The sequence below is a fragment of the Kogia breviceps genome, chromosome 15, assembly GCF_026419965.1.
Source record: "Kogia breviceps isolate mKogBre1 chromosome 15, mKogBre1 haplotype 1, whole genome shotgun sequence".
Taxonomy (NCBI): domain Eukaryota; kingdom Metazoa; phylum Chordata; class Mammalia; order Artiodactyla; family Physeteridae; genus Kogia; species Kogia breviceps.
In genome coordinates this window covers 78,589,227-78,607,459 of record NC_081324.1, presented here as the reverse complement: position 1 = coordinate 78,607,459, position 18,233 = coordinate 78,589,227, and the positions used below count along the sequence as shown (strand labels likewise).

The 18,233-nt window shown below is 53.2% G+C and overlaps 1 protein-coding gene across 4 annotated transcripts in view; it reads left to right on the top strand.

Moving 5' to 3' along the window:
* KSR2 (kinase suppressor of ras 2) overlaps positions 1-16,958 on the top strand; it is a 410,583-nt gene extending 393,625 nt beyond the window's left edge. For 3 of the 4 annotated variants that reach the window (XM_067015445.1, XM_067015448.1, XM_067015444.1), the window contains 2 exons: positions 1-132; positions 2,653-16,958. The exon at positions 1-132 is cut by the window's left edge and continues 2 nt beyond it. In XM_067015445.1, coding sequence (XP_066871546.1) covers positions 1-132; positions 2,653-2,659 — 139 coding nt within the window. In that variant the 3' untranslated portion in view covers positions 2,660-16,958. Of the gene's footprint in view, positions 137-2,652 lie in introns of those variants that run through there. The other variant, XM_067015446.1, reaches the window with a different exon arrangement.
* Positions 16,959-18,233: the final 1,275 nt, after the last annotated feature.

The following is an 18,233-nucleotide window of genomic DNA, read 5'->3' as shown; positions in this document are numbered from 1 at the left end:
CATTCTTCTCTTCTGCTGGGCCTTTGAACAAGAAGAGAGACCTACCTTTACCAAGCTCATGGACATGCTGGAGAAACTGCCAAAGCGAAACCGCCGCCTGTCTCACCCTGGACATTTCTGGAAGTCTGCAGAGTAAGTGTTCCCCCTTAGCACCTCTCCCCACTGCCCTGTCCTCTGGCCTTTGTCACCTTTTTGCTCCCCACCCCAGCTCCTCTGCCAACCGTCTCCTTTCCGTGTACCCGCCTCCCTCCCCAGCGTACCACCCTTCCCCACCGTGTTTCTGTTCAGGGGAGTCTCCTCTGCAATTTGGGTCCTAGAGGCTGCCATACAGGACCTGGATTCCTGTGGCTACCGTGGCTGCCTCACTGCCTGTTTCTTCCTGATGAAGGTTGATGCCCCAGTAAGTCTGAGCATCACATGGTGAGGGGGTACCCTGAACCCACCACTTGCATGTCCGCTGTTCATCAAAGTAGAAAAGTCCTGGGGTGTATCTATTTCACAGATGATAGACGGGCAAGGTGTCTGTGTCCTATTCCTGTACCCACGGCAGACATGACTAATCCGTCACAGAGCATCTGCCATCACTCAGTGGCACTCATCAGCAGTTATTTAGAATCAGTGCATGGATGCCTTTCCCGGCCATTCCAGATTTATCCAGCCTCCTCCTTTTACACGTGGAGAAACCGTGGCCCAGAGACATTCAGCACCTCACCCACATCTGCGTGGGGTGTTGGTGACAAAGCTGGGGACACAGGTCAGGTCCCAACTCCCTAGCCTAGAGTTTGCTCTCCCCGCAACATCAGCCCCTCTAGATTCCTCACTCACACTCATCCGGCTTTGAGATGGTCACTCTGCTGGTGTGGTCCTTTCAGAAACCACCTGGGTCGGCAGTGGATTAGGGGAGGGCTTGGCTACAGTAGGCCCAGGATCTGGGTCCTGTCTAGGGCTTTGTAATCTGCACGGGGGGCCAACCAAGAGGTCTCAGCTGCAGCTGGCATATTCCCAGGAGGTGAGCAGCTAACTCGAAACTCGCCTCTGGGATCCTGGGTTTGCCCCTCCATGGCTCACATCAGAGGAGCTGGCATTTCTAGAATCCCAGTGTGGCTTAGCACGTGGTGAGCTGGAGGCAAGGCTGGGGCAAGCCTGCGTTCCAGAGCGGTGCATCTCAAGATTTAATATGCATCCAGATCACCTAGGGACTTTGTTAAAGTGCGGATTCTCATTCTGTATGTCTGGGGTGGGGCCCAAGATCTTGCATTTCCAAGGTCATGCCAATGCTGCTGGTCCAGGGACCACCCTTTGCACCTGTGCTGTCCCCAAACAGCCACATAGCACATGGGGCTGTTGAACGCTTGAAGGGGGAGAGTCTAGACTGAGGTGTGCCTTGCGTATAAAATCTACACTAAATTTCAGAGACTCAGGAGAAAGGAAATAATGGTTAATCCCTCCTCTCCCTGGCCCTGATCTTTCATGCACGTTCTGTCTCTATGAACTTACCTGTTCTAGATGCTCCATATAAGTGGCCGCATACAATATTTATCCTTTTGTGTTTGACTTCTTTTACTCAGCATGTTTTCAAGTTTCATCCACAGTGTAGCATATATTATTAGACCGTCATTCCTTTTTATGGCTGAGTGCTATTCTGTTGTAAGTCTATACCACGTTTTGTTTGTTCATTAATCTGTTGACGGACGCTTGGTTTGTTTGCGCCTTTTGGCTATTGTGAATAGTGTTGCTGTGAACATTGGTGTATAGGTATCTGTTCAAGTCCCTGCTTCCAGTTCTTTTTTTCATCACCACGACCACCAGCACGACCTCCATCATCTGGGCACCACTTATTAAACACGTGTGTGATAGGTGCCATGTCAAGCATTCTGTCTGCATTATCTCACTGAATCCTCAGGGCCCCCCTAAGAGGTAGTCTTGTACCCCCAGAGGAGGCACAGAGAGGTTAAGTGCCTATTCACAGGTCACACAGCTAGTAAGGTGCAGAACAAGTATTGGAACCCAGATTGGTCTGGACCCTAAATCCATGATCTTGACCCCTCCACTCTGCTCCCTTCTAGGCAAAGACTGCCTGTCTTTCTAGAACCATCTTGGGAGAGTGGGCATAAATTCTGCCCCTGACAGCCCAGATCCTGGCTCAACGGTAGTCAGCAAAGCCTCCACCCACAGCTGGAGTCTATGGTATGGGTCTTTTCTCACCTCCGCTTCCTTTATCTCCATCCCTTACTGAGCATTCTCAGCAACTCCACATGGCACACAGGCTGGTGTTCCGGTCCCACGCGGCCTCAACCCAGCTCACAGCTGGGTGACCATCCCTATTCCAGAAGCTACATGCTCCAGTGAGAAGAGCCTGCTGCTTCTTGGCTGTGCACCCTTGGGCAAAACACCTAACCTCTCTGAGCCTCATTTGTAAAAACGGTGTAATGTGCCTTTCTTGCAGGCTATCCTCAGGTTTAAACGAGATCAGGTATGTGAGGTGCTTGGCACGGAGCCCAGCGCATAGTAGGACCTCCGCCTTTTCTTGTAGAGGGCGGGAACAGCTCATCTCAGACCACCTGACCTCCGAGAGGGCGCTAATTCACAAAAGATGGCGTTGTCATACCCATGTGACCTCTTGCCACTCTCTCCCTTCTCTCCGTGCTCCAGGCTGTGACCACTGGACAAAGGGACAGCGCTCAGCTGCCTCAGCTCCCAAGCCACCTCTCCTCCCCTGCTCTGCCCTCTGCCAGCTCAGGAGGCCAGAGGCTCACCATCAGAGGGTACCGACCCCGGCCGGCCTGGGAGCGCTGCACGACTGAGCCCGGCAGCTTCCCCGCACCCCAGACCCACGCCTTCGCTCGGGCAGGGGTGGGGACCCCGAGCCAGGACTTCATGGGACCAGCCAGGGGGATGCGGAGTTGATCAGTGAGGCCCAGGGGACGGTGTAGACAAGAGAACTTTGGGCTGGATGTGGAGTCCCTGGGCCGTGGAGGCTAGGGCAGGGGTCCCGCGCGGGCAGGCTCACAGGACCGGCCTGTGTGTGCGTGTGTGTCTACGTGCGCGACACCGTCCGCTCTCGATTGCCCTTGATGACGGGAGTCAGGCTGCCCCAGGTCCGGGGCTGAGCGCCCATCAGCTGCTTCGGCGTCTGCGTGGTGGGTTCCAGCTGCGCCGTCTGGAAAGACGGGACGGGGTCGCAGAGCTGAGCGCGCGCTTAGTGGAGGCTGTGGGGCTGAGACCTGGGCGGGAGGCTCAGCTGTTCCTGTGCAAACATCTATTCTCGGAGGCCCCACCACCACCACCCAAGCCTGTCAAGGTTTGGGCACCTCTGCGTATCGCTCCGAAGTGCATGTCTTCTGCGCGCTGGGTCTCTCTGGGCTACGCTTCCCCGTTTCCGCTGCCCTCTCCTGTTCTGTGACAGCCTCGTGCCCTTTCTTCCTCGCTGCCCCCCACTTCCATTGGGATAGCACAGTGGCTCCTTCCAGCTCACCTTCATCCATGACGCCCCCCTGAAGTCTGAGCCTTGGGAACTGGGGTTCTGGGAGGGGGAAGTTCTAGGACATTCGTTTTCCCTCCCTCTGCTCTGGCACTTACACCAGCTAAGTTTATCCACCACAATGACAGGTATGGGTCGTTGGGTTAGGGTATGTGTGTTGGGTTACAGCGCGTGTGCACGGCATCTTGTTTGCAAATGATCCCCCCCCCCCCCGCTCCTGCTGCTTCACCCTTAAAAAGTCCAGCGGGGGAGGCGAGGAGGGCAGCTGTTTGTCGGGGTTCTGCATTTTCAGCTCCAGCCGGTGCCGAACCGCAGAGCGGCTTCCGCATTCGACGTCTCTGCACGCTCAGCGCCCCTGCCTTCCATCCCTCGCTCCCCACCTGGCCCAGCTGCTCTTGCTAACCACACCAGGGTCCAGTGTTCTACACGGAGGTCGCTGGGAGCAAGTCAGGTGCAGAATGGTGGGGAGAGCCTCTGTCTTATGTTCCTTACCTTACAGGGGCATGTCTTACGCTCCCCAAACCCTGGACCCCATTCACCTGCCCAGGCGTCCGAGGGAAATCTGCCCCCCAGCAGGGCGCTAGCAGGACAGCTGGGCAGGAGGCCCAGGGTCTGCCCACAGCCCCACCGTACTTCTTGGACACTGCCCAGCCTTGGTTTCTTCTGGTCGCCACCTTATCTAGATGTCTCCCTCAAAGAGAGGGGACCTCCGACTTCAAACACCCACCTGGGCTCAGACTCAACGTCCAACCAGAGATATGGGGATCGTCCCCGCTTTGGTTCACGCTCTGGGGGCCAAGCCTGCTTCCAAACTGCGAAAAATGATGAGACCGGTCATGCTTCCCGAGACCCTGGCTGAGGGAAACCCCCAAAGGCCTTCCTGGTTACTTTCCCAGTGCTCCCACCTGCCTGGGACCAGGGGCTCCAGGCCCCCATGTGGGCCATTCCTAAACATTCCTCTTCTGGGGCATCTGTCGCCGTGGCCCTCAGCCCGTCCTTTGTGTGTCTGGAGGCGTTGGCACGTGTTTGCACAAGCCCCAGCTGCTTTGCTGTCGCTGCGGGCAGCTCTTGTCAGCGGCCGCCGCCCTGTTAAGGCAGGTCACCGAGCGGACCCGCCCCAGGCCTGAGCCGGGGCCTTCTGCGGGTCTCACATCTCTTTAGCCCGATCAGACTTCTCGGGTCTGTGGAGCCCGGTCTTTATCGTGGACCTCTGTGCAGGAGTAGGAAATGAGGAAGCCGGGGAGCAGCCAGGGTCAGCTCCCTGAAGCTGACATGCTCACCAGAGCTGCAGCCCACTCCCTCTCGCCTCCGTTGTTTCCTGAATTAACTAACAGGGCCACCCAGAGCCTTTGGCAGGGCCCAGCAGCAGCTCCGCAGGCTGATTTTTCCATTTGTTCGCAAGCACCAGCTTGAGATTAGGGGCGGAGCCTGAGGGACCCAGGGAGAAACCCCAGCTTCCCCTGCGCCTTTGGAGTTTCTCTGCCTGCAGAACAGGGTCCCACGTCACTTGCTCTCGCCTTGCCGTCTCCCTCTTTTCCCAGGTCTTTACTTTGTTCCCTCCTTCCTCGGTCTCCGCTGTAGCCAGTCCAGCCCATCCCCGCACCGCCCTCCAGCTGCACCACCCTGAATTGTTTAGAAGCCGGCTTTTATTTGCAGACATTTTGATCCAGGAGGAACCAAACCACTGCTTTCGCTGCTGACCTCAGTCCTTATTCCCTGACGCAGTGGGAGGAGGTCATGTTCACTCATCTTTTGCAAAAGGGGGAAAAGAAAAGATGGTGTGTATATTCACACCGTAGTTGCCAGCCCGCCATTGGCTCATTCTGTAGAATCCACAGCGCAGATTGTGTGCCCACGTCCAATCACAGCTGTGTGCAGGTGCCCGGCGCCCAGCTGCGAGTTGCCTCTGTCTCCGCCCTGCTTTCAGCAAACCCTTAGGTACACAGGCTTCCCAAATGGACCAGTTCACAGGGTACAGATTCACTAGGAAGCCTTGACCTTGCCTTCTTTCAAAGGCATGTGGATTTGCACGCTGAATTCCCACCAACGCTTCCTGGTCACAGGTGTTTCAGAAAATGGGGAGTCCCCTTGCAGGGGCACCTTATGTGGGGACATCTCCACACGTCACCATCCCCAGAGTGAACTGGAAATCAAAGTCTCCACTTAATTGTTTTGGTGTCGTTTTCCCTTTGCTGGTCAAAAAGAAAAATCTTGTCTTGCCATGAAGTCCTCCTTTATTTCTACCTTGGATTCTGCGTCATTAGAAGCCCTGGATTGATCTCTGGAGACTAGACTCCTGTATCTGGGAAACCCCGGCCTGCTGCCTTTCCACCTTCCAACCCACGTGCACACATGCCGTCCCACTCCTCACCTCGCACAGTTCTTGCCCTCACCTGTGACTGATCGTGTAAGGAACAGGGAGGAGGTGATACACACTGAGGCCCAATCACTATGTTTAAAAATCTCGACTTAGGGTTGGCACATTATGCCCCGTGGGCTATATCCAGCCCACCAAGTGGTTTTTACAGTGTTTAATTGGGGGAAAAAAAAAGAAGAGCTCACAATACGTGAAAACTCTATGAAATTCAAATATCAATGTCAGTAAACAAATGTTGGTTCACAGCCACACCCACTCATTTACATACAGGCCACGGTTTCATTTGTGCTGCGACAGAGTTGGCTACTTGTAACGGAGACAGGGTGGCCCTTCAAGCTGAGAATATTTACAGTCTTGCCCTCTACTGAAGACTTTGGCCGACCTCTGATCTAGGCGACTGTCGGAAGGAAGGAGAAACCAGTTTGCACATGGTTCCCAGAGGAGGAACAGGAAACCCGCGGGAGGCAGTTCCAGGGGCGAGAATGAGTTCCAGCAGGGGAAGAACTTTCTCTAACGGCTTTTGCCTTGGAAGGTAGAAAGCTCCCCGTCCTGGGAGAGGCGTGAGCTGACACTGAGACCACTTGGTGTGCAGGATCTGGAGGGAATTAGGGCCTCAGAGGTTGAAAGAGTCTAATCTGCTCCGGATGCCGTAAGGAAACACCACAGTCTGGGGGAGGGCGGGGGTGGGCTTCAACAACAGAAATGTATTTGACTTACAGCTCTAGACACTGGGAGCCCAAGATCAAGGTGTCAGGGCTGGTTTCTTCTGAGGCCTCTCTCCTTGGCTTGCAGACAGCCAACCTGTCACTGTATCTTCACGTGGCCTTTCCTCTGGGCACACACATGCCTGGTGTGTCTCTTCTTATAAGGACACCAGTGATATCGAATTACGGTCCTGCCCTTATGACCTAATTTGACCTTGATTACCTCTTTAAGGACCCATCTCCAAATACAGCCACATTGGAGGTTAGGGCTTCAACATAGGAATGGCGGGGGTCTGGGGAGGTCTCGCACAATTCAGTCCATAACAAGGACCCTTGGGATTTCAGAGACTGATTTTAGGGTCTTTTGAGGCAAAACTCCCGTCCCTGGCTGGCTAGTTCTCAGCCTTGGGTCCCTAAGCTGGCCCTCCCTGTCCTCATCCCTTGCCAGCCTTCTTTTGACCCAGCAATCCCCTGAGGGCTGGTCTTGCTTCAGATATGCCACCAATGCACTCAAGCCCCCCTCCCCCTCTGCACTAGCCAGCTAGGGCTGCTGTAGCAAAGTACCACAAACAACAGGAATTGATGCTCTCATGCTTCTGAAGCCTAGAAGTCTAGAATCAAGGTGTTGGCAGGACCAAGTTCCCCCTGGCACCCGTCAGGGAGTCCTTCCTGGCCGCCCGCTGCTTTACTTCTGGCAGTTTTCTGGAAACCTCAGGCATTCCTTGGCTTGTAGACACATCTCGCCAGTCTCTGCCTCTGTCATCACACAGCCTTCTCCTTCTGTGTGTCTGTCTTCTCACGGCCATCTTCTCATTAGGACACCAGTCATATTGGATTAGGGGCCCATCCTACTCAAGTTCAACTCTGTCTTAGCCAGTGCATCTGTAGCGACCCTATTCCCAGATAAGGTCGCATTCTGAGGTACTATGGGTTAGGATTTGAATGCATCTTTGTTTTGGCGGGAGCGGGGAGCTCAGTTCAACCCTTGACATCCTCTAAGGAGCTTTCTCTTGTGCCTTGGCTGGTCACCTTGGATCCTCCGTGGCAGATCCCCTGGGAGATAGATTTCCCAGACCCCTGGGCTACGAGGGTCAGCTCATTGCTGCCGCTCTTGTCAAACATGCGCCCTGACCCACGCCTCCGTCCCTGGGGTCCAGCAGTTCCAGATTTCATCTCCATGGTTGAGGGTGGGCAGTCCGTCTGTAGCGGGACACTCGCTTGACCACTGAGTGAATGTGCTTCAGCCCAGTCTGAAAGGGTCGGTGACACGATGCTCGCTTTTATTTATATTCTCCGTCAGCGGCAAAGGAACAGACCTCGGTGAGTCGCGCTTTTGCTGTGCCCTCTTTTGGCTTCGCCTGTGACGTGAGGAAGGTTCTGAGCAGGCTCGGGGGGATTCTCTCCCTGGCCCCCCGCCCCGCCTCCCCCCGCCCCAGCCCAGCCCTCACCCGTAAGGTAATCGCCCTGACCTCGGAGAGGGATGAGATGCAGCATATGTCAGCCTGGACCCGGGAATGTGGGAAGCCCGTGTCCGGAAGGTTCTTCCTGACTCTCCCGCGGGCATGCCTCGGCGGCCTCATTCCTCTCCTGTCCCTGACTACCCTCTCAAGAGCGTACTATCCACGCCCATCCCGTTAACCGACTGGGCCAGAAGGCTGGTGGGAGATCTTCAGTCTCCCCGACCTCCTCAATTTACCTACGTGCCAGCCCCGAGCTTAGCGCCTGGCACATAGTAGGTACTCAGTAAATGTTTGCAGAATGCTGGGGTGGAGGGTTGCTGGGTCAGAGCGAGGCCCTGGCACGGGGCTCAGACATCCTTCCCTGCAGCCAGGGGGCTCCACCGGCAGGGCTGGGCAGTAATGGGGTGCCCACAACCGGGCCCTGTGTTGTGGCTCCCGTGTCACTCCAAATGAATTTGCCAGATTCAACGGTCGTGACTCATAAAAAGTCCCATTGGGACAGCTGTCCCAGGGTACCTAGGCCCTGGGAGGCGGAGTAATGATGCATCTCTAACAGCCACAATTCACTGAGCACTTGCTATGTGCCAGGCCAACTGAATCCCCATGACTGGACGGTCCTGGGAAGTAGGTACCATTATCCACATTTCACAGGCAAAGAAACTGTGGGAAGGAGCCGTAAAGCAGCCTGTGAAGTGGTAGAGCCAACATTTTAAATGTGATTCTTTGGGCTCGTTCGTTCCCAGGAACCCACCACCGTCCTGAGTGGTATATGCCCAGCTGCCCGTTGGGACATTACAGTCCACACCTGTGCTGTTATCTGTAGCTCGTAACCAGGACAGAGGGAGGGTGCAGGGGAGGGTGGGCACCCTCGTGGGAGTTTGCACGGAAGCCCGCACTTACGGTCCCAGACTGACAGGCTGCCGGGAGCTGCCCGTTTCCAGGCAATGGGCATCTGGGTTGGCAGAGCCACTCCTGGGTTCCTCCAGCACCCCTGCGCCGAGCAGCCTGTCCCGTCAGCTGAGCCCTCTCCCTCTCCTGTACTTAACATTTAACTGTGGGCCTCTGTCCCAGGAGGCTCGCCAGTGGGCCCTCCTCCCTCTCAGTGGTCACACTGACCACTGGGATCCTACTTCCCCTTTTCCTAACACCAAGAATATGAAGGATTTCTCGTCATGGGGTGAGATGGCTGCTGTCCCTCTATCGAGGACCAAGATGGAGGAAATGGGCTTCGCCCGGAGCTCGCCTGATCCGGGTTGACCCTGGGTCAACACAGTTGACCAGTTGTGTTGCATAGACCTTTAATTCCATAGCAGACTAGATGGACGTGGCATTATCGGAAGGGTTCTGGGACAAATAAGCGTCGGAAATGCTTAGGCAGAACAAGATTGAACTCAGTTCTCGACGGCAGGACTTAGCGGAGCTTTTAAGACACTGCCATGTAGTTAAAGCTGTCATAGGCCAACAGCAGGCCGCTCTTCCTAAGCTTCCGCAGGCTGGTTTCTGAATCCCCAACAAGATGAACCCCTGTGAACTCAACTCAGTGTCTTACACGGTATTCTGAGAGCAAGTGCCAGCTCACAGAAGAGGACAGCTGACGCCCAGCATTTACCCACCACCTGCTAGGGGCCAGGACAGGTAGATCGACCCCGTCCAGCCCCACCTCCCCTGGAGGCTGGCACCGTGAACCTAGAAGCAGAACAAGATGCATTAGGCAGAGAGATGTGGCGGGTGGGGGGGAACCACTGGCCGCTCCTGAGCCCCAGAAAGCTTGAACCTTGCCCCTGCCACCTCACATTCCCTACCCAGGCCTGCTGAAGGAAGACCCCCATTCTGTGCATGAGGACAGGTTCCATGCAAAAGGACGCCGCAAAGGAAAGTTCTGGCTGATCGTGTCTTCCAATGGAGGGGTCAAGTGTGCTGTGTGTCGGTGACTTCCCCCACATACCATGGTTCGGAGACTAACAGAGGACATCATGCCCACATAGGGGCCAGCTAGGTCTTGACCTGAATTTTTATCTTCAGCCAGGTCATTGCAGTGAAGATCTAGAATGATCTGTATTTAGAAGATCTAGAAGGATGACCTAGTCCAAGGAGTACAAATATGTGACATTTCTGCTACCACTGCCCCTCCTGTACTCTTGGCAGACATTGCTAATCAATCACAGCATGCCTTGCCACTTCATGTGGGTGCGAGTAGCCAGCCTGATCTCATGCCTCTCCTTCTTTCACAGGAGAAAGAACTCAGGCCCAGAGAAAAGAAGGAAAACTCTTCCAGGCTAGGTCCCTTCTTAGAAGCAGAGGTAGATTTAGAAGTAAGGCCTCAGAAATTTCCAGAAGCCTAGTCATTTGACGTCTTGTCTGTAACTGGTGGATGGTGTCGAAGGGCCCCGCAGAGCTTTATTTTCAGTCAGGCAACTTGAAAAATACAGAAAGAAAGATTCTGTCTGTAACACCTTGCATATGATCCTGTTTGGTAATGTGTTTGCTTGGAGAGAAATCATTTATCTTCCAGGGAACAGCTTCCCCTCAAGGCCTGACTGCCACCCCCAGCCTCGTACCAGGGGCTGGAAGACCCGGGGACCTTAAGGAAATACAGTGTGTATGTGAGTGGGAGGGATGTTCTTCACTTGAGGCAGTTTGTAAAAGTTTCTGTGGTTCAATCTGGACATCTCTGAAGATACGGAATGTTGCCTATAGAGGGGTGGAAAGGAAACCTGAGTCCTGTTGTTTTTTGGTTTCTTCCCTGTGTGGAAGGCTCAAAATTGAGTTTTCACCCAGACAAAATTCCCTGGGGTCCTAGTGGGCCACCAGCTCGACTCCTGAGCTCTTGAAAGGCTTTTAATAACCAGCTTGGTTATTGGCTGAGAGTACTTTCCATCTGCTACCTCTTCCTTTCCTTCCTCCCTTTATCTTCCACCACCACCGACTCCTACCAGATAACATCTCCCCTGGACCGTGAACAGAGGAGAAAGTTACACAATAGTAGAGATGAAAAATAACCGCCATGTATTTAGCTTAAATTAGCTCAGAAGAACGGCTCCCTCCCTCCATTGAGTGGGCAGCCATTGTTTATGCCAACATGCTATTTGCCTCCTGCCTTCTTAGATTTCAACGTCTAATGATTAAAAACAAATCTTAGTTTTTCTTTTCCACCACTTAAGAAAAAAAGACCAGCTTGGCTAGTTCTTCTAGTTTAAAATTACCCTGATCTCCAGCACTTAGAGTGAGAATTTTGGAAAGACTGGTGCCAGGATAGCAGGAAAAAAAAAAAAGCACAGCCAGACAGTAGGAGGCAGAGAAACCTGTTCTGAAGTGGTGAGCAATGGGCTGGTCAAGGTGGGAGATGAGCTTTTGACGGATGCCGACGGCTGGGTCAGTTCAGAATTCTGTAGGGTTATTTCTTCATCCGCCATGTATTCGGTGGGTTATTTATTGAGCATCTACTACATTTGTAGGCCCTGGGCATTCAGTGATGAGGGAAACAAAGTCTCCCCGTTCTGAAGCTTAGAGCCCAGTGGAGGAGATAGACAAGAATCCGGCCAACACCAATCTATAAATTACCACTCACATAGCCCCCGAATGGGGGACCAGTAACATGAGATGTGAGGAAGGGAGACGGCTGTGGAGGGGCAGCAGTCGGCAAAGGTCTTTCCTAGGAGGTGAGATTTCAGATGAGACCTAAAGGAAGAGAAGGAGGAAGAGATGACAGCTCTAGGTCAGGGTCTCCCAGCCTCAGCGCTGTTGATATTTGGGACCAGGTAATGTGTGTTGTGGGCAGGGCTTCCCGTGCACTGTTGGATATTGAGCAGCATCCCTGGCCTCCATCCTCTAGATGCTGGTAGCACCCCCCTTTCCTGCCACCCCTGAGTTGTGACAACCAAAGATGTCTCAGACATTGCAAATGTCCCCTGGGGGTTAGAATCACCCTCTGCACACACACACACACCCCATTTTAAAACACCATTCTAGGCTGAGGCATGACAGGAAGCCAGAGCGGGTGAACAGGGCGGACAGTGGATGAACTGGGCTGGGGGTTGGGGAATAGGAGCATCCCAGGCTGGGGAGCATCTCAGAGGTCTTCTCAGAGCAGCGGGAAAGCCCTGGGAGCTTCTAAGGGGCACAGTGTCACCATCCGATTCTCAGTCAGTTGAGCCAAGGCATGAGGTCTTGAGTACACTGTCACCAGCCACATCGCTAGGACCCACATCCAGCCTCCTGCCATCTGCAACCTTCCATGAAAGAAAAAAGGCAATCAGACGGAGGTAAACAGGAAAACTCAAGGCGGGGCCTCCTTCAGTAACTGTGGCATGGAAGTGGGTTTTAAAGCAATATTTAGCATCTTCAGTGGTTGGAAGGCTGCCTAGGCGAGGAGGAGGTGGACTTGCCTGGCACCATCTACTTGGGCAAGGCAAGGTCTAAAATCGCAGCTCGTGGGCTAGGAAGTGAGCCGCAGGTCAGCCGCCCGATGCCTGGCTCTCCCTGCCACATCCTGCCCCGTTCCTTCGGCGGTAGCCCGCTCTGTCCTCTTACTGAAGAAAAGCCTCTTATAGACCAGAAATCTTATCACTTGCATCGGGCAACCCCAGTGCTGTGTCTCAGGGGCCACTCAGGGAAGTCTCCCCTCTGTCTTCCCCAGGAAGGAGAGTCTCCAGATATCCGGGGGCCTCTCCCCCCTCCTTCCAATCCCGAGTTAAGTGTGGAGAAGAGAGGTATGAGGGCTGTCTCTTGTGGGGACGACGCAATAAAACGGACGGTGTGGACAGGAGGTGGCCGCGTGGCTGATGTGGGGATGGAGGCGGGCCTGGGTGTGGACGAGCTCTGTAGGTCCCGCTGCTTCAGCCCTGCAGTCAGATCCTGGCGGTTCCAGCAGTCCCAGGATGGGGGGGGGGGGGGGAGGGGAATGAGGAAGTCTGGCATCGCAAAGGACTGGGGCTGGGAAAGGTGTTTTGGGAATTGGGGACACTCAGTCCACCACCTTCCAAGAAGGCTGCTGAGTCGACTGGGGTGCCGTTCCCTGGTGGGTCAACCTCTTCCCCCGCCCCGAGCCCTGCCCGGGTTGGGGCAGTGGCGGCTTAAATGCATCCCGGACAATGAATGCAATGCATTGGTCCTCCAAGATTGTAGCCATTTTCTCTGTTTATTTTCTATCTGTGTTGCTACTACTACGACTAATAAAATGGGTACATATAAACTCGTGTAAGTTCACGTAACTGCTGTGTAGCTGTAGTGTAGACGTCAGGCTGCCGTAATGTACTTGTCCTGCCACACCAAGGACCTCCTACGGAGGGCCGCTCAGCACCCCCGGCAAATCCCGGCAGCCGGCTGGGTGCCGCCCGGCTGGGCCATTAAGGGAGGGGGCGTGGCTAGCATGGGAGCCCTTGGCCGGGCCTGAGCACAGCTGTGAGATGCCTGAAGGCTTTTCCCGGTTCCTCCCTACTCTTTCTCATCAGGCTTTTCCTCCGCAGGTGCCCCCTACCCCAGGGAATGCCGGTAGATTGTTGTTTCCCTTCCTCCAGGCACACATCCTGGCCTCGCTGTCCAGAATATAAAGCCCCAAGGCTCGGAGCACACAGGCTGGATGCCTGAATGGTGTCAGGCATAGCGTCACCCAAGCTTCTCTGACTCCCCTTCCCTAGCTGTCATCCAGTTGGTAGCCTTTACCCCACCATGGGCTCCCCAAATCCCCGTGGGCTCCCGTATTCCATGGGCATCGCTTCCACGTCATGGTCCCCTAGAACCACCGTAGCTCCTACTTTTGGGCCCTTTGGTGGATCTAAAATGCCTCCCATTGAGCAACTGAAGGAGTCGAAGGAAGTCTCCCCCGTATTCCAAAAGCTCATGTCCCCCCTGGAGTCTGTCCTACGGAGGGAAGGAAGTCAGAAAGAGAAAGACAAATACCGTATGCTAACACATATATATGGAATCTAAAAAAGAAAAAAAAAAAAAAGGTTCTAATGAACCTAGGGGCAGGACAGGAATAAAGAGGTAGCCGTAGAGAATGGACTTGAGGACACGGGTGGGTGGGGAGGGGGAAGCTGGGGCGAAGTGAGGGCAGCATGGACATACATACACTACCGAATGTCAAGCAGAGAGCTGGTGGGAAGCAGCCGCATAGCACAGGGAGATCAGCTCGGTGCTCTGTGTCCACCTAGAGGGGTGGGATAGGGAGGGGGGAGGGAGACGCAAGAGGAAAGGGATATGGGGACATGCGTATGCCTATGGCTGATTCGCTTTGTTGTGCAACAGAAACTCACACAGTATTGTGAAGCAATTACACTCCAATAAAGATCTATTAAAAAAAAAAAAAAAAAAGGAAAAGCTCATGTCCCCAACCACACCTGCTACACCGCCAGCAGAGCTCAGCATCAGGCAATATGTATCCCTTCGTTCCCCAAGACTTCATCTCATTTACTCATCCAATAAATATTTAGTCAGTTCTTCCTGTGCTTCTGGAAAAAAATGAGGAAGAAAAGTGCCCCCTCCCTTCAGGGGACCTGAGTCCAGTGGATGAGATAGAGAAGTTCTGACAGGTGTCCTGAAGCCCCAGAGGATCACCCAACCCGGACAAGTGCCCTCAGGAGAAGTTTCTCAGAGGAGGGGGTTCCTGAACCTTGTCTTGAGATTTGAGCCAAATGGGAGTGAGTGGTAGGGTGGAAGGAATAGCCCATGTGCAGGCTCAGAGGCAAAGTGATACTATATTGAAAGCCTGCCCCTAGGCACGAGCTCTGCCCTCCCCTGATTTCCCCCAACCCTGATGCGAGACCCTGGGAAATTCCACCCCGAAACAGAAGGTGCCCCGGCTCAGATGTGGAGACCTTGACTTCTCCGCCGACATCATGCCTGGGCCAGGTTATTGGCCTTGTCCTGGGAAAGAAGGTGTCTCAGGTGGGTTTGTGCTTGCTGGATCAGGCCAGTACTTAGGCTGCCGCGGACTCTCTCTCTCTGCATCTCTCTCTCTCTCTCTCTCTCAGGCTCTGTTGCGGCCTGCCTCCACACAATGTCTCTGTTTCTTAGTGCCCTTGCATTGGGTAGGACTCATGGGTATCACTTCTATAGATGGACTGGCCATCAGCCCTTCTCTTTAAGGCATTTTCCTCCCTGTCTTTGCTTCTGCTTCACTCTCCCTCTACCTCCTCTTGCGACCTGTGTCTCTGCTCTCTGAGGCCCACATGTCTGTCTTGCCACACCAGAAAGCCTCCCTCGGCTGTCTCACCATGGCCTCTTTCCTGGAGAGTTTATGTCCCCCTGTTCATAGGCCACTGGAGTGTTGAGGTCAGGGACATGCATGAACGTGGAAATTTATTGATGGAAAGACCCTATTCTAAGGGTCTCCAACTAAACGTGACGGGTGTGATGGGCAAAATACTGGTTTGTTACCAAGTGGCTTAGGGAGACCTAGAGGTCATAGTGGGCCATGGGCCAAGGCTGCAGTGCAGCCTGAAGTGTGGAGAAAATGTATCAACCCTCTTGGTGGGATGGTGTGTGCCATTGTGCCTATAAATATGTGTCAGGGCTTGAAGGATGGGAAACATAGTATCTTGGCCGACCATAGGACTCCCAGGTGTGTGTGTGTGTGTGCGTGTGTGTGTGTGTGTGTTGCTGTAAATTAGCAGGGCTTGTTCACCTGCTTCATTGTGACTCAACATGTATTTCATAAGCCACACTCGATCGTGAATAATGACCTCACCATCAGTTTCTCAGTGCCAGCAGTTCCCCCAAGCATTCCTTGGATTTTCTTAGCTTCATGCAGCCCACGAGCGCTTAGTAGATCCCTAACCTTCAAGGGTATTGGAGAGAGTACATGAAGTAATGAATGTCAATAGCATCACATAATACCTGGCACACTGTAGGTGCTCAGTAAATGTGGTTTCTCTTCTCCATGACCCACCTGTAGCTTTCCCAGGAATTCCACCTCCAGGGGGTTGTTCCTGAAAAGATGAAGGACTGGAATAGAGAGATGGTAGGTGTTACCCATTTTCTTAGGTGTTGGTGCCCTGGTGGACATGGGGAGGGATGCCCACATCTCATAAGGGCACCCCCCCACCGCTGCATCCATAGGGCAGAGGCTCAACCTTAGGGAGCTGGAGAGCCTCGGGAAATACCAGCACCCTCCAAGGCCCCAAGACAGAAGCCAGGGGTGCGCACTGGGGCCAGATGAGTCTGGTCACACCCGGTGAGTGCCCTTGCCCACGGCTGGGCCAGGCTGAAAACATCCCACTTGGGCAGTCAAGTCCCACCCTCAGCCTTTCATTTCTGTCTCCCTGAGCTTTGATCTTGCACTGGGGTCCGCTCCGCACACTTACCGCATGATTCATTTGGTTGATTACTTTCAAAGTTACTGACCTTAGGAAAATTCTCAGTTGTAAAAAAAGCTTTCTCTATGTAAATTATGCTGTTACTTTTTCTATACCCAAAGTATATATACCTATAAATATTATACATATATATATATTATATATATATAAAGTCTAACTCTTGTACAGACCGACACGGACCGACGGCCCATATTTCTTCATGTTTGTTCTGACTGTCGCAGAATGAGTTCATGTAAGAAGTTGGCTTCATGTTTTCCTTTTGGGGCCGCTTCTTTCCTTTCCTTGATCTCTCTGTCTTTGTCTGTCTCAGTCTCTGTCTGTCTGTCTCTCATTGCCAATGTCTCATTGCTGGGAAAGAACAGTCGATTCAGATGCCATCCAAGAAAGGAAGGCCAGCTGGATGGAGGGTCCACTGTGTATATTTGTACAGAATCATTTATAAAGTTTTCTACACTTCTCAAAAAGGTATTTCTAACTTGGGCTGTTGGACAGGTTGTGAGCCTCTGAGCCGGCAAGCCTATTGTTTCCTGTGTTTAGTGCAATCTTTAGTGAGAATCCAATGTCTGAATTATTTATGCCAATAAAGAATTTGAGAATCACTGCATCACACTGCCGCCAAAACAGGTCTGAATTCTGTTGTTCTCTGTTGTATAGAAGGAGTCTTGAGATGTGACATCAGCCAGTGTCTCAGTCAGCTATTGACACAGTAATGCTGCATAACAAAATTTCCCCCAAACTCTGTGGCTGAAAACAACTAGCATTTATTCTCACGCTCCTGGGTCTGCAGGCCTACGTTGGCTTAAATAAGGGTCCTTTTTAGGCTTCAGGTCAAGATCAAGTCTGCTCCACCCGTCTCCCTGTTTCAGGGTGCGGGTTGAAGGAGAAGCTCCCTGGGGCGTGCTCTTCCTATGGCAGGTCACCAGAACAGAAGAGCTAAGGCAAGCTGCTTGAACACCTTTAAGGCATCTTCTCAAACCACATCCACTAACATTCCAGTGGCCAAAGCAAATCACGTGACCCAGCCTTTCAGTGGGAAGAGGCTGTAAACTCCACCCAGAGTGGGAGGGGGGAGGAAAGTGAATGTTTGCTGAACAGGAATGCAAACTATCATAACCTGGCCGAGTATTCTTCCATCTTGCCAGACATCGATGTTTTCTTCCTAGGGGTGAATATGGTGTGAAGGCTCAAGTGCACACACAGGTATGTACACACACACACACACACACGCTGTACACACACACAAATATGACTCTACACGTTGAGCACCTGCTCTGTGTCTGGCCCAGAAGGTATTAAGCATTGTCATTAATCCCCACAACCACCCAGTTCCATTTGACAGATGAAGCTGGTGCAGAGGATGAAGTAACTGGCCCAACCCAAGGTGAAAAGCCAACGACCACACTCTCTTGGGCGCACACACAGCATGGTGGGCTCCTCAGTCACGTGGATTACCAACGGCCACTTTACAAAGTGCTTTTATGAAATAAGATCACGTCTGGTCAGGAAAACCAGCCAATGAGGCAGGGACGCCTCAACTCATTCAGAGCAGGAGGGACTGAGAGCCGGGGAAACAAACTACAGGGTAACTCTGACTCAGATTCCCAGCTCCTTCCCTGGAGACCGTGCTGCAGAAAGATAGAAGAGCTGGCCTCCTCTGTCCCAGTACGTTCTTCCTAGCACACACTCCAGGAGCAAGGGCACGTTGATGGACCTGGAGTCAAATTCTAGCTCTACCACATGCAAGCTGTGTGGCCTTGGGCAAGTCGCTTAGCCTCTCTGAGACTTCATTTCCATATCTGTAGAATAGGCATAATTATTGTACCTCCAGTACCGAGCTCCCAGTGTCGTGAGGCTTACATGGATTAACTTGGAGCAGTGCCAGCCTCTAGTAGATGC